The sequence below is a fragment of the Artemia sp. Qi Xiang Cuo genome, chromosome 3, assembly GCF_049724085.1.
Source record: "Artemia sp. Qi Xiang Cuo chromosome 3, ASM4972408v1, whole genome shotgun sequence".
In the NCBI taxonomy this organism is placed as follows: Eukaryota; Metazoa; Arthropoda; class Branchiopoda; order Anostraca; family Artemiidae; genus Artemia; species Artemia sp. Qi Xiang Cuo.
In genome coordinates, this window is record NC_142796.1 from 5508054 (window position 1) to 5522846 (window position 14793).

Sequence of the window (14793 nt, forward strand, 5' to 3'; positions counted from 1 at the left end):
ATGAATGGAATCAAACAGTTCATCACATAGTCTGAGCAAAAATGCGAACCAAACAAACCGGATAAAAAGACAAAAACAGAACGCAAAAAGTAAAATGAAATAAACCCAAATTAAGGCATAGATCCAAAATATGCGTTGGAGCCAAGAAGGATGAGACAGTAATTATCAATAACTGTCATCTCAAAAAATTTCCAAATTTTCATCTGAAGACTTAATGAGGCTTAGAAAATAAGGCCTTATGCTTCTAAATCCCTCCCTGCTGAAAATTTATACCGGGCAATTGCATCGTTTCACTCCATATATAATGTTATGCATCCAAAGAGAAAGAAAGACAAAAAAAGTCTGCATATGAATTCAAGTAAACTCCTCCCAGAAAATTGTCTTCCCACTGAAAATTCTTCCCTTGGAAATTTCTCCCCCCGCAGAAAACTCCATCGCAAAAAATGTTTGTGGGTTTCCCAATAAAAAAGACTATATGTAAACATTTAACAAATTGCGAAACTTACCGCCCTTTCGCTAGCGGCTGTTGGGTTCATGTCATCCCCAGAGGTCTGCTTATTGCCCTCCAGTTCTGCTGAACCAAATGGCTATCTAAAAATTTCAACTGAATGTCTTTGAGGAAAAAAAGGGAGTGTTAAGGAGGATAGTTGGCCTCCAATACGTTTGGTCACTTAAAAGGGCACTAAAACTTCTAATTTTTAGTTTGAATGAACCCTCTCCCGTACTTCCAGGGCTCTTGGTTCGATGCAATCATCCCGGGGGGAGAAAAAAAAACCTTCGTAATCGTTATTTGGCAAAAAATACAAAATCCCAAATTTTTGTTGATGACAGCTTGAAACCTCTACAGTAGGGTTCTCTGATCGTTATGTAGTTAGGGAGGGGACAGATACCTCAAAGGATGCATTTTAATGCCAAAACATCCTAACTCATTGAGCCTTCATATAAATACAGAATTAGTTCTAGGGAAGGGGGATGGTGGTAGAAATTGATGCATAATCCCTCTTGATTTCTGGAAATATTTCTATTTTACTCCATTATTATGGAAGTAAAGAGTAACATTAAATCCCAAAAGGAGCAGAATTTATTCTGTTTAGGAGGGGACTATCTCATCCCCAACCTCCCCCTCTTGGCTGTAGAAGCTTTGTAGGATGCTCATTCAATCGAAAATCGAGGGTTCTAGTAATTTCCAGTTCGAGGGTTCTAGCTTGTGGGAGAATTTTCCATAGGAGGAATATTCAAAGGAGGGGAAACTCCGGTCCCTGTCATTAAAATGGCTTCTAATATTCTCGCCTTGGTCCGCAGACTTATTGTCCTATTCTTCCAAACTTTTTTCAGCTGTGAAACAACTGCGCCTTCGCACTTCTACTTTTTACATCTTTACTGTATTCATCATCTTTACTAACTCAGTTAAGTGAAGCTATCCACTTGATCGACATTCTCGCTACCTTAAAATAACACTTTTGCCGTCATTTACGCCTTGTCTAAGCAACTTGGTCTTTGATTTTCAGACCTATTCTTTTTCCCACTCCCTAACTCTCAAATCCTCAAAATATTCTTTCATTTTACCAGTCATTTTTATCTAAGAAACTCATATCATCTATAAGTAAGTCTAGGAGAGTTTTGCCTTCCTATTTTTAACCATTTTCTTACATAGCCTTTGTCGTTTTTAGGACAAAATTCATCAAAATTATCGATGATGAAAGTAAAGGTCAGTAGGTTTCGTTATAACGGAACGAAGCATGAACATAAGTATTTTATCCGGAATATTATCAGGGCCAAATGACGAGGGATCCTTAAAGTCCATGACGATTCTAGTAATTTCTATATCAGACGCTGGTTCCAAGAACATTGGCAATTGGTATGGTGGCCCAAGATAAGACCAAAAACGGAGGGCGACGGGGAAGAATTTGCAGTAGAAGTGGTCCTTTTACCAATATACTACAGAACGTGATCGTCTCTTAATAGGTTGCCGCTACCGCAGCAACCCTGATTTGCAAAGTTTTAAGTGAACGTTTTTTGAGAATTTAGATCAACCTTGATAAGTTTACCATTTACAACCAGACTTGAAGGAACTAAAAGGAGCTCCTAATAATGGACTTTTTCACCTGCCAAGCTTTTTGAATGTCTTTACTGCAATCTGGAAAAGATTAAAATGATACTTTTGGCGCCCATAATTATAGATATTCCTGTAAATTTTGAATCGCCGATGGTGAATAGCAGTCATTTAGAGACTAACAGACCTGTACGCCGTCCAGACACTATTTCTTGCCATCTTATGAAATTGGGATTGGAAATCCTGTAATTGTGCAGAAAGAAATGTGTGCGCGGTCTTAATTCAACGATCATATCACCCTTCAATGTCCTACTAAAGTGTGTATATGACTCTTTTGGTTTAGAATTGGCTCTTTATATTTTGTAGGTCCTTTTCCGGTGGATTGCGTTTTGCGTTTTTTGGTGGATTGCGTTTTGCGTTTTTTGGTGGATTGCGTTTTGCGTAATTTTGCGTTTTTTTGGTGCTGTTCTGTTACAGCGCCTATGTCCTAAAACACGGTAGTCCGCCTGAGACTCTAAACGGGGAAGCCTATTAGACTTAAGTCACTTGTTCGCCTGTGAGTCCAAGCAGATTCAGCCCCCCTTCCCTTTTGCATAAATATCCAGTCGACAATGTTCTTCATGAGTCAAACCAAAAACCTTGATCATCCCTTAGTTATATGGCTAGAACTGATGAATGAATGATAGACAAAATCTAACGACAAGTGAAATGACATCATTTGTTGTACAATCCTGAAAAAAGCTTATGCCAGCTTTGCCTCTCACTCAGACTTCCTGTCTTGGCTATGTCTCCAATTGGCCAATGGCTTGATGGCAACTTGATTTTAATTCAAAAATCAAGTTGCCATCAAGCCATTGACCAATTGGAGACAAAGCCAAGACAGGTTCTACTTCATCTAAGTAGAACCTGTTTCTCTGGCTAATCCTAGTGAAATATCACAAAATATGATGAAAACGTAATACTTTAGAAACTTTATAATGCTATAGAATTGAATTTGGACTATATATTTGCACATTAGGGCGGTGGTGGCAAAGCATAGCGGGTCTGTATCCAAAATGGGTTAGGTACGATTATTCTGCATATTATGAAGTAAGAAATATTCTCTAACTTCACGCTGTCTAAATACTTTATCCCCCCACCCCCCTAATGTGCAAATATGTAGCTTAAATTTTATATTTCCCATCTATTCCGTCACTTCTCTTTGTCTTGTCTCACGCTGAGCTGAAAGAAGCTAACGAAGAAACTGGTTCTACAGTGCGTCAATGGATGAAGAACTTAACGTTGGCGCTATAAAAGGAAAGTACCCGTTTTTTCCCCTGTATTTGTGTATCAGTGACTTCCAAAATCCCTAAACACCAAGTTTTACACAATTTAAATACTATGTCAGACCGAGATCTAAGAACGGTTCAGACATCCGCACGCAGTACTCGAACGAGAAGACGTCATTACTCCGACACAGCTTCAGGACGAGTGAAGAGGCTTCGTCAACGCCTTGTGCGCTTAGCGTTGCCAGAAAGTGAAACAAAAAACAAGCCCGAGCCTCTGAAAAAACACGCCAAAATACGCCCGTCCCTTTGAAAACCAAGACTGCCATCATGGTCAGCTCCTAAAGTGCTAAAATTGCCCAAATTTGTGCGTTTCACACGAATTTTCGGTACGCCACGACACGTGCATAGCCCGATAAGTGTAGTTGGATCATTTTTAGAATAGTTTTTTTTTACCGGTTATTTCAAATTTAGCTCGATTTTTTGAAACGAACACGGTAAAAAGGTGGTCCTTGTTAAATCAAACTTCACACAAATCTTTCAAAACAAATACGGAAAATGCGGTTCATACTTTTTGTTAATTCCTTAGCCTTTTACAAATCCTCATCATTTTGTCCATGACAAATTAAAAAATTGTATTACGAAATTGCTACAAATTGAAGCACATGCTACAGTGCTACACATGATGAAATAGTGCTGAAATAGTTCTTTTGTGCTAAAGTCAGAAAAACTTTTGCCCCTAATCTAACTCTACTTTTACCTTGCTTGCTTACCCTTGGTCGATCCTGCTCTGCTTTCATGGAAGAACAACCATTTTGCGTGATCCGCCAAAATTCATCTGCTTTTAGCTGCAGGTTTATGCGTCATAATGGTTAAACAGTTGTGAACTCTTTATAAACTTTAGAACTTAATATAGCTTACTCCTATGGATACGCTGGTGTATACTAGTAACAACCACAAGCCGAAGACGTACAATATCTTTGGTTTATTATCACGTAAACTTTTTTGGTACAGTTGCAATACATTATTAAAGATAACTTTATAATTAAAGATGGCCTGAAAAAGAAACGTATAATGGGGTTAATACAAAAATCTTCATAACCCTAAAATGAAATAATACGGGAAGCTAAAAACCAATCATTAAGAAAAAAGAAGAAAAGGGCAGGGCAGGGCTAACCGAGAGAACACCTATGACAAATCAACACATTTTTGACTTGATGACTTGAATTACTTTACTTATGTCCCATCTGGCCTTTGTGATTGTATTGAGGCTTCTTCTCTTCTAACTAGTCGTTGAATATGGCGACGGTATTTGGTTCTATCTGGTGCAAGGCGCAGGAGTTGGGCGAGGTTTTGGCCATTGAATTTGTCGTACCACCTCTTGCTAGGTCGGCCACGAGGTCGTGTGCCATGTACCCGTCCTTCAAACGTGATTTTGTGGAGTTGATTTGATGCCATTCGTTGGATATGACCAAGCCAGCAGAGTTTGTCGCTTCTAATTCGGTCCATGATAGTGTATGAGCAGTGGAGAAGTTTACGGAGATCTTCATTGGATACTCGGTTGATGTAGGTGATGCCTGCTATGCGACAGAGACATTTTGTTTCAAATGCGGGGATTCGCCTTTCGTCTTCAGCTTTTATTGACCATGTTTCACTTGCATACATAGCAATGGGGATTGTGAGAGAGTTAAAGAGCCGGACCTTCGATTATTTATATAGTAATTTACTTTTCCAAATTGATAATAGGCTCTTGAAGCTGCTGGTTGCAAGGCCCAGTCTGCACCCATTCGATTTTAAGCAATTGTTGTTAGAGGTTAAAAGACTGCCGAGGTAAACAAAAGATTCTGCATTTTCAGTTTGCTCTCCTTTTATGGTTAGCTGTATGGCTCTGAGTGCAGAGTCTCTCGATACCCACAGGAATTTCGTTTTTGTTGTGTTGACAACCATCCCAAGGGCTTTGGTTGCTGACACTATCTTGTTTGTGTCTGTTTGGAGGAGATGTTCATGACTGTTAATTTTCACGATGTTGTCTGCATACGCTAATTTATCGACAAGCTTTCCTCCAATGGATGCACCGTCTGTGGTTTTAGCAAGTGATAAAGCTTCGTTTTGAAACAGATTAAGTAGATGAAGGGATAGGAGGTAACCCTGAAGAACTCCTGCTGACGTCTGGATCTCTACTGTCACTCCCTCATGCGTCTGAACCTGGCTACAGAAGTTCAAAGACATATCTTTGGTCAACATATCCATGTTTTTGGGGATTCCATAATGGAGAAGTATGTGCCAAAGCCCATTGCGCCATATTAAATTGAAGACCTGTTTACAGTCAATAAGAAATAAGAGCAATGCTTTCCCAATTTCTATATTTTTCTCCATCAGTTGCAGGGTGGAAAATACATGATCTATAGTAGACCGATCTCTTTGGAAGCCGGGCTGATATACTTCTAAATTGAGGCCTGTCAGGAATATTAGTCGGTCCAGTAGGATTTTCATGATGATCGTGGCCGATTGGCATGTTATGCCAATTGGTCTGTTGTTGTTAAAATCGACATTTCCGCTCTATGTGTACAGGGAGGTGGCCAAGAATCGTATCCAGAATCTGGGTTAGTAGGCCGTTCCCCAATTGCCTACTGCGACTTTATGGTGGATGTCTACAAGTTCTTCTTGGTTTAATTAAAGTAGCTCTTACTGTATACCATCTTGACCACGAGCTGTATTTGTTTTCAGGGATTGTATAGCAGCAACTACCTCTTCTTGTAACGGTGGAGGATTTGAATCTACTGGATACTCTGGTAGTTAAGAAGACACTAGGATAGATGGGTCAGGGTTATTGTGGGGTTCAGTTTCTGGCAAAAGTGTTCCTTCTAGCATTCCCACCTCTCATCAGAATCTGTGATAAGTTGTCCATGTTTATTTAACAGGGTTGTTGCTGCCGCGGGTTTCTTTTTAGACAGCTCCCGTACTTTTTTGTACATGTAGTGAAAGATTCTTTAATACTTCAAGTAAAAAAAACAAAAAAAGAAATGCACTTAGATCCATAAGGCACTAAGGCATTTAAGACTCAAAGGAGGGTAGGATATTATCGAGATCGAATAGATCAGTTGTTTGATCAGTTTCTTAGACTTTGACACACCTTATAAATATCACTATTGAAAAGCAGCATACGCTTTTCTGCTTTTCTAAGTGCTTGTTACTTTTGCCGATCTTGTTACTTTTGCCGATGATACCACCCTTATTACTTCTGGGAGAACAGAGGATGAGGTTCGTACAAAGTTAGTGGAACTCTTCGAGAGAGTTTCAATTTGGTTTGATGCTAACTCTCTTGCCTTAAATGTATCTAAAACTAGTTTTTTAATTTTTTCTCGTATATCTCAGGCTTGTCCTCAATTATCTGAAATTCATATATCCAAAGGCTTTAATAGTAGACCAAAGGATGGCCATGTCCGTTTCCTAGGTATCCTCCTAGATGAAAATTTATCTTTTAAGTAACATATTGATTTGATTAAAATGAAGGTAGGCAGAAACCTCGGTATTCTAAGAAAACTCAAACATATTTTTCTAGGACCAATTCTAAGAACCCTATTTCAGAGCTTTATTCATTCTTGTGTTTCCTATTATCCAGTCATATGGATGTCTACTCTACCAACTTTTCTCAAATGGCTTTCGAATACTTACAATAAACCTATAAATCTTATCCAGGATGTAAATTGTTCGGCAACTAAACCGTTACTTGATATAAAAAAACTTTATATTCTTTCCTGTTCGTCTCTCGCTTTTCTTCAGCTCCATAGAGATATTCCTAGGTCCTTAGATTTATGTCTTCTTTTGTATCTGATCGGTGAAATTATCAACTCCGTAGTTCTCTAAATATCCAAATTCCGCATACACCAACAATAAGATCCGATTTTAATCTTTTTGTTGCGTGTCATTTGACATTGAACACACTTCCCTATTCGGCTCGAGAATGCCACTCGTTTGGCACCTTCAAAAGACTAGTAAAAAAAAAAAAAATGTTTTCATGTGATTAATTTTCCTTACTTTTGCCTGGATAAATTTTTAACTTTTTCCTGAATAAACTTTCCTTTTTGATTTGTATTTATTTATATTTTGTTTTCTTCTCCTTTTTGCTCTTCTTTTGTGTGACTGTGAGTATAAGTATTTTTTTTCTCGTGGCTTACTTTTGTGTTTTGGATGGTTGGCAATAGTTTTTCATTTAATTCTTTTTCGTTTCAGTTTTTCTTTTCTTTTTTTTTCTGTACAATCTGATTGTGACCACTGGATTGTAGAAGGGTATGAAGATCACTTGATTTGAGAATAATATGCAGAGAAATGAATTATGTTATGCTTTATTGATGTTTGATTTTTTTTTGTACTGTTTTTTTTCTTCTTCTTTTTTATCTCAGTAAGTAATTGGCTATTGTTCTCTGAGTTTGTATTCCGTATATACTCCCCTAATTACAGGCTAAGGAGCCTTTGGGGGGACTAGCACAGTGTATTATTGTATGTGTATTGATAATGAATAAAATCTTATCTTATCTATCTTTGTAGGCTCAAACGTTGAGCAACAAGAGCCACATGCTGACAACCACAGGCTGAACACAAGTATTGAGTTCAACATAGGCCAGAGCATAACGTTTCAGAGTTTGCTCTTAACGATATTCATCATAGAAAAGAACTGTTCCACTATCGCATTGCTAATTGGCAAACTCAACAGGGTCAATACCCACCTGGCTAACTTACGAAAAGTAAATGCCCCAACGGTATCAAGATAATATAGGACAACTATCGAGAACTGAGAAGAGTCTTTGGGGAGTGTTCTTCCACACAGACAAATGACCAATTAACGTCCAACAGTTTCCTCCACTGATTCTCCAAGGTACTGAGATCAGTGGTAGCAACAACACTCAATGGCAAGTATCCACATTGGGGTCAAAACTGAGACAAGCAAATCACAGCGGATAAAAATTTCAGTTTGAGGAGCGAATCCAGAGCAGGAGGTATTCGTTTAAGCACCGCTTTAGCGAAGTTTTCAGGAACACCAAACACCGTATTTTTATCTCGCTCTTCTTTGTGTCTGAAAGTTTAGATTTTGCCAGTTCAATCAGGGACTCATGTCCGTAATCAACTTGATCTGAGGGTAAATAATTGATTTCGAAGTCCATGTTAACCGTCACAGATACTGCAGTTTAGCGGAGTATCCTACGCAAAGCCTGCAGCTCTTCAGAAAGATGAAATTGGTCAGCGTTTGTTCAGAGTTAGGATAGGAAAACAAAACTTTCAATGATGAATCCAGGGCCAAAAACATACTCTGGTAAGATATTGCCATTCTACTATGTTAACCCCGTTCTGATTTCTAAGTCTTGGAATTTTGACAAAACAACATTATAGCTTAATTTTGAGCTTCATTTTGTCTGGTTTTAGTTCGAAAATACAATTCCTGTTATTAGAGTAGAATTTTAAGCCATATCCTAAATTTAGGATATGGCGTTTTTTCCTAAATTTAGGAATGTATTTCCACATCTCTGAAACTTCACAAATTTGGATTGATAAATGTTTTGATGCTGAAAAAACGTCTCTTTTCATTTTTTTAAGCAGAAGATAGGTTCTGCAAGGTTTCACTTTTATAAAAAAAAAATATTTTTTAAAGGTCATCAAAAGTCAGTGCCCTCTATAGGAAAAGGGAGTAGAGATGGATTGGCTACTTCAAAATATTTTTCCAGGACATACTTTAGTCTGTAAACCCATCCCACAAAGTTTCATTTTCGTAACCTAACCCTTTCCCAAGATAGCAAAAGTAGCTTGTCTAGAATTTTAACATATATAACTCAGACTATGTATTTTCACATTTTTTTTTTTTGGTGGGGAGGAGGAGGAAGGTAACGTGTAGTAAACTTGCAGTTAAAAAGTGTCAATTACAACAGTCTAGAGAAGGACATGTTGAGAAGGAAATATGTTAAGAAAACAATTCATAATATGCAGAATAATTGTAGCTAACACATATCGCATGCCCAGATTTAGTGCATCCCAGATATACTTTACCCCTGATCCCCCTCCTAATATGCAAATATATAGCAAAATTATATATTCCAAATGCATTCTGCCACCTATCATTTGTTTTTCTGGTTCTTGTTTTATCACAGTTGATTAAATTTACTGGTATACTGGACGAATTTCAGCTATGTATTTGCACATTAAGGGGGAGGGCCTGGCGGTAATGTATAACAGGGCTACAAGCAAGATATCGGCAACAATTATTTCTGTATATTATCAAATATGAATTGTTTTCTCAACATGTTTCATTCTCTAGGTATATAGGCCTTCCATGAAAATAGGCTAATCTGCATATTACAAAGTATAAATTGTTTTCTAACGTGATTTTTTCGCAACAGGACCAATTCTAGACTTAGCCTAGCTTAGGTCACAAAAACGTCGGGCTAGGAGATCTGTCAAATATATATAAAAAAAAGGATAGATCTGCATTAAATTGAAGTCTTGCCTCAATCCAAGCAGCAATGAAATTCTTTACAGCAATTAGAATAAGAAACTTCATAAGTATATTCCCTTAAATTAGCACTATTCTACTTGCATCTTAACCTAAGACCTAAAACACAGAGCCTTGTCAGCCTTGCGGAAATACCTTCCCTAGATGGGAACCAATGCAGAATAGATAGAGTTCCAAGGGTTAAAGGAGGGCTCTTGTCGCTTTGATGTATAGCCACGGCTGAACCACAGTGATTTTGGAATTTTCATACGGTTCCAAACTTTCAGTCAAAATAAGCCTATTTAAAAAAAACCACGTTCCCACCCCATGCCCACTCCAAAATTCAGACGATCCCTGACGGCTAAAACTAGCCCACGGGGCGGAAAACAAGCCCATCTGGCAACACAGTGTGCGCTATCAGTAGCTTTGTAGGATCTAGGATCTATGGTAATGTCATGAAATGTCCTTATTGAATTTTGGACCATTATCTGACCCTTTAAAATCCACCATCGGTCGTTCCTGAACAATTTCTTGTCGAAAGAGGTGTAATCTGTCTATATTTAAGAAATGTGGTGGTTATGAGAATCAACTCACCAACCTATTTGCTCAGTTCTGAATTCGACAAGGTGTAGTGTATCCAGCATTTTTATGATGTTGGGTGAAATAGGGTTTGAGATAATCGAGAAGGGGTGAAAGGGCCTGGGCCACAGGGTTTTGGAATCATATGTACCAACCTATTTGTCAAATTCTGAATTTGACAAGATATAGCATAACAACCTTATTCATGATGTTGGGGAAAGGAGGGGTGGGGGCGAAGAGGCTTGTGCCACACGATTCTGCTTTCAGTTATGTCAGTTATTCAATTAATCAATTTATTTAAAGAAAACGTAGAAAAATTACTAAGCTTTAGACCCCCACAAAGGCTCTTTGGCCTTTGAGAGTGGGAAACTAAACATTACATTAAATACTATTACTAAAACCAAACTATAGTACAAGTAAACAAGGGGGAGAAGATGAAAAAGCAGCAATAACAAAACAACGCTAGACACAGGCCTGGCCTTACCAATAGGCCCACTGGGCCCGGGCCTATGAGGGCACAATGCCAGGGGGCGCAATAAATTATCAAAGAGTGACTTTTTTTCTTAACATAAACCGGACTGATAGGATTTATCGTCAAAGTGCCAGATTCAATCCGCCGCCGCGATGCCTATTCACTGAAAAGTTATTTTAAAACAACGCAGGAAGTCTGCGGCCACTTATAAACAGTCAGATTCAGATGTCTCCCAGGAATGGCAACTGAGAGTTCTGTATCACCTCTGTCTTTCATTACTTTTGGCTCATTAATTACGATCTTTTCAGTGCTTCCACTCTCGCCGAATTTTTGAAGATTTTTCCGTAAATCTCGCAAAGACCCATGCGTATTGGCTAAGCCGAAACTTTTGGGCCCTATACCCCCTAAATCTCCAAACTTTTGTGAGATTTGAAGGGGACGCTCCAACGTACCTCCTCTCCTAACCCCGGAGAACCCCGCATACATGTCTGTGGGAACATACCAATAATTTTATCGGGGGGGGGGGGAGTAAGTGGAGAGTTAAGCAACAAGCTATTATTTATTCTAAGTGGGGCAAACAATCCAGAAAAAAACGTCTTTCACACCAATTTTGGAGAAATTCCTCAATTTTTAGCCCTCATTTAGGCTATTGCCTAAATATTCGAAATAGATATGAAAATTTTTGGCACCATTTGGGGGTGCAAGGGAAGGGGTGACTCCCTTCCATAGAATTCGAAACAAGTATATGCATCTTTATTTTAAAAAGGATTTTGAAAAAATCTCCCCTTCCCTTGCACTGGTTCCCTGATCAGGGACATGAATTTTGTGTAAATTAAATACACGTGACGTCACAGAGAAATAGCTCTGCACTGTTTTATGTATGTTCACAAAAGCCAACCTCACTTAGTCTGAATGTATAGTTTGAATGGAATGAAATATCTAAAGCGAACATTAATATTAAGCATATGTCTATTTTCCATAATGGATGTTGGGTAAGAACTGTTTTTATTTACTTGCAATAACGATGCATTATGCTGAAAAATGGCTATGCATACTATCCTATCCGCCAAAAATCAAATTTCTTTACTTTGAATGAACCAAAAATCATATTTAAAGTCACTTATCATCAATAACCATTAAGATTATGAATTAGGATTCCGACTGAATGTTAAGGAATCCGAAAATGTCTAAATGACTTTAAGCTTGACTTTTTGCTTATTCAAAGTAAACAGTAGGCTAAATAGATCCCAAAACTGAACTTTGGCAGATACGTTGATATGCAATATGGGGGACGAAATTTGAAAACGTGAAATATTATATTATTGAAAAACATAAATCATCGGATAGATTGTAAAAAAATTGAGCTTTTGATGTAAAGAATGGGTCCGATAGTATTTCGACCTTGTTTACGCTTCTACATCTGTATGTGTTTTTGTACGTTTGATTTGTATAATTGCCTCTAAAGCTTTAAGGGGGATCTTTACCCAGAACTTTCACTACCCAAAGTGCTGTAGGAAAGGGGATGGCAATATAGCATATTGATTAGATAATTATTCAGTACTTGTATTATAAACGCTTTACCGCTCAAGTTGTTCCTTCACTAACGCATTACAGAAACCTATTTTTTCATTAGTTTCTTTCAGCTTAACATGAGACAAGACAACAAGAGAATAGATGGAAAATATATTATGTGGGCTATATATTTGCACATTAGGGGGGGGGGGTAAAATATTTGGACAGTGTGAATTTAGAAAACAATTCTTACTATATAATATGCAGAATAATTGTACCAAACACATTAGGCATGCAAACCCACTGTACTTTACCCCCCTCCTAATGTGTAAATATATAGCCCAAATTTGTTTCTAAAGTATTAGATGTGTATCTTACTTAGGTATATTTCATTAGGATTGAGCGTCAGAGCAACATACCAGAAAAAGATTAGGTAGGGCGTATATCATACAAGTACCAATTATTTTTTGTAACAAACTAGTTTATCCCCTCTTCTGAAATAATCGCTACAATAACAAGACTGTTTCACTGTTAAATTCAGGAAACCCCATCTATTCGACTTTTACAGCCGCTTTTAGTTTACAATAGTCTCAGCTCCCTCCCTCTCTTTACCTCAATATAGTCCTAGGTGCTATCCAAAAGTTTAGTGGGGGAATTTAAGAAATCCACATTTAGGAATGATATAAGCAAGTGTTTTAGCATGTTTTAAAGTAGTTTCAAGGATGTTATAATGTTTCGTTATAAATAGTGGGAGCAATAATCTGATATACTGCACTCTCCTAAGACTGGACCGCCACATTTCACTCATCTTTAAGTTGTTGTTTTTTTTCAATTTATTGATGCTGCCATTTTCTTTTTTTTTTAACCAACCTATTTTTGCCAATGGCTGCCCTACAGATTGGAAGGGTGGAAATCCCCCACATTAAAAGCCTCCCCAACTATTCCGAATGCTTCTGGGGTAAGGGCTGTTGGAAGAAATCAACTGTATCTCATTAGAATTCTATTTTTTTTTGATAGAATTCAATTTTAGAATTCCAAATCGTAAAATATGTTTTTTGTCACAGAAATTTCCATGTTATATTGCCAGTGATAATGGTGTAGAAAAGGAGGGTGAGTGCAATTAATTTCTTCTATTGATTCTCGGAGTTTAAAATTTCAGTGTTGAAGTGGAATTTTCTCAATTAGACAACACATTTTGGGATATATTGACTTTGCAATCAACGAATAAATGCAATTAGCACAGATAAAACCAATATATATATATATATATATATATATATATATATATATATATATATATATATATATATATATATATATATATATATATATATATATATATATATATATATATATATATATATATATATATATATATATATATATATATATTATTTTGAAAATTGCTTTATATTTTTAAGAAATCGAATATGTATTTTTTTGGGGGCGGAAGAAATCATTTACTGCTGTTCTCGTTTTATTTGCAATGATCTGCTAAATTCTTGACGGCATAAGAGCCAACGCACATCACAAGACAAAGCAAAGCACGGCAGATAAAACCAATATATATATATATATATATATATATATATATATATATATATATATATATATATATATATATATATATATATTATTTTGAAAATTGCTTTATATTTTTAAGAAATCAAATATGTATTTTTTTGTGGGCGGAAGAAATCATTTACTGCTGTTCTCGTTTTATTTGCAATGATCTGCTAAATTCTTGACGGCATAAGAGCCAACGCACATCACAAGACAAAGCAAAGCACGGCACTTGTAACTTATCTGAAGGCACTCAAGAATTACGCTGTATAATATTTGACAGCCTATCCTGGATCGGTTATGCTTTGCTGATTTTGACTGAGAAAATCATGATGTATGTATATTTTTATTAAATATTTAATACATAGAGATGGTTAGGTTGTGTGATGCCTTCTGCGCGGCCTGCTTTCCACAATTCTTTAGCCGCTTTTTCAGGCTCAGCGGGTTCGAACATGGGTTGTTCTTGTCTAATTTCAAGTTTCTAGTTTTTCGTCTAGTTTCGTCTAGTCTCAGCGGGTTATAAGTTTCAACCCCGTGTTTGAGGCACTACATGCTGATGCACAACGCTTGATGCACCAGACGAGAACTACCCGTGTTCGAACCCGCTGAGCCTGAAAACGCGGCTTTTGTCGAAGCTTCAGTAACTTTGTTTCTAAAATTAAAAGTATTAAAAGTATTATGTGATCGGCATGTTTTGGCAAATCAGAGGCAACGCTATAACGTTGCCCATAGTAAAGGACATACGGCTCCAATGTTTTATTATTTATTTATTTATTATTATTATTTTTTCCCAGAGGCACTTCATATGGAAGGGGTAGTCGTAAAACCTTCATAGATGGCTCATTCGATGGGAAATTGAAAGTTCTAG

General features: G+C 37.2%; 3 protein-coding genes across 3 annotated transcripts in view; 1 reads left to right on the forward strand and 2 right to left on the reverse strand.

The window, feature by feature from the left end:
* Nucleotides 1-4554: 4554 nt before the first annotated feature.
* LOC148953689 (uncharacterized) lies at nucleotides 4555-4983 on the reverse strand. The gene has a single exon (XM_089085792.1). It carries the CDS (start codon nucleotides 4981-4983, stop codon nucleotides 4555-4557), a length of 429 nt encoding a protein of 142 aa, XP_088941918.1.
* Nucleotides 4984-5025: 42 nt separating this feature from the next.
* Nucleotides 5026-5811, reverse strand: LOC148953690 (uncharacterized). Its single transcript, XM_089085793.1, has one exon. The coding sequence runs from the start codon at nucleotides 5809-5811 to the stop codon at nucleotides 5026-5028; it is 786 nt and encodes a 261-aa protein (XP_088941919.1).
* A 5931-nt stretch (nucleotides 5812-11742) lies between these two features.
* The window catches only part of LOC148953691 (uncharacterized), a 42136-nt gene continuing 39085 nt past the window's right edge, over nucleotides 11743-14793 (forward strand). Inside the window, exon 1 of the mRNA XM_089108433.1 lies at nucleotides 11743-11842. Within this exon, the coding sequence (XP_088964559.1) occupies nucleotides 11763-11842 (80 nt within the window). The 5' untranslated portion in view covers nucleotides 11743-11762. The remainder of the gene's footprint in view (nucleotides 11843-14793) is intronic.

Coding starts and splice junctions, on each gene's coding strand:
- LOC148953689 (XM_089085792.1), bottom strand. CDS start 4,983: ATGTATGCAAGTGAAACATGGTCAATAAAAGCTGAAGACGAAAGGCGA.
- LOC148953690 (XM_089085793.1), bottom strand. CDS start 5,811: ATGAAAATCCTACTGGACCGACTAATATTCCTGACAGGCCTCAATTTA.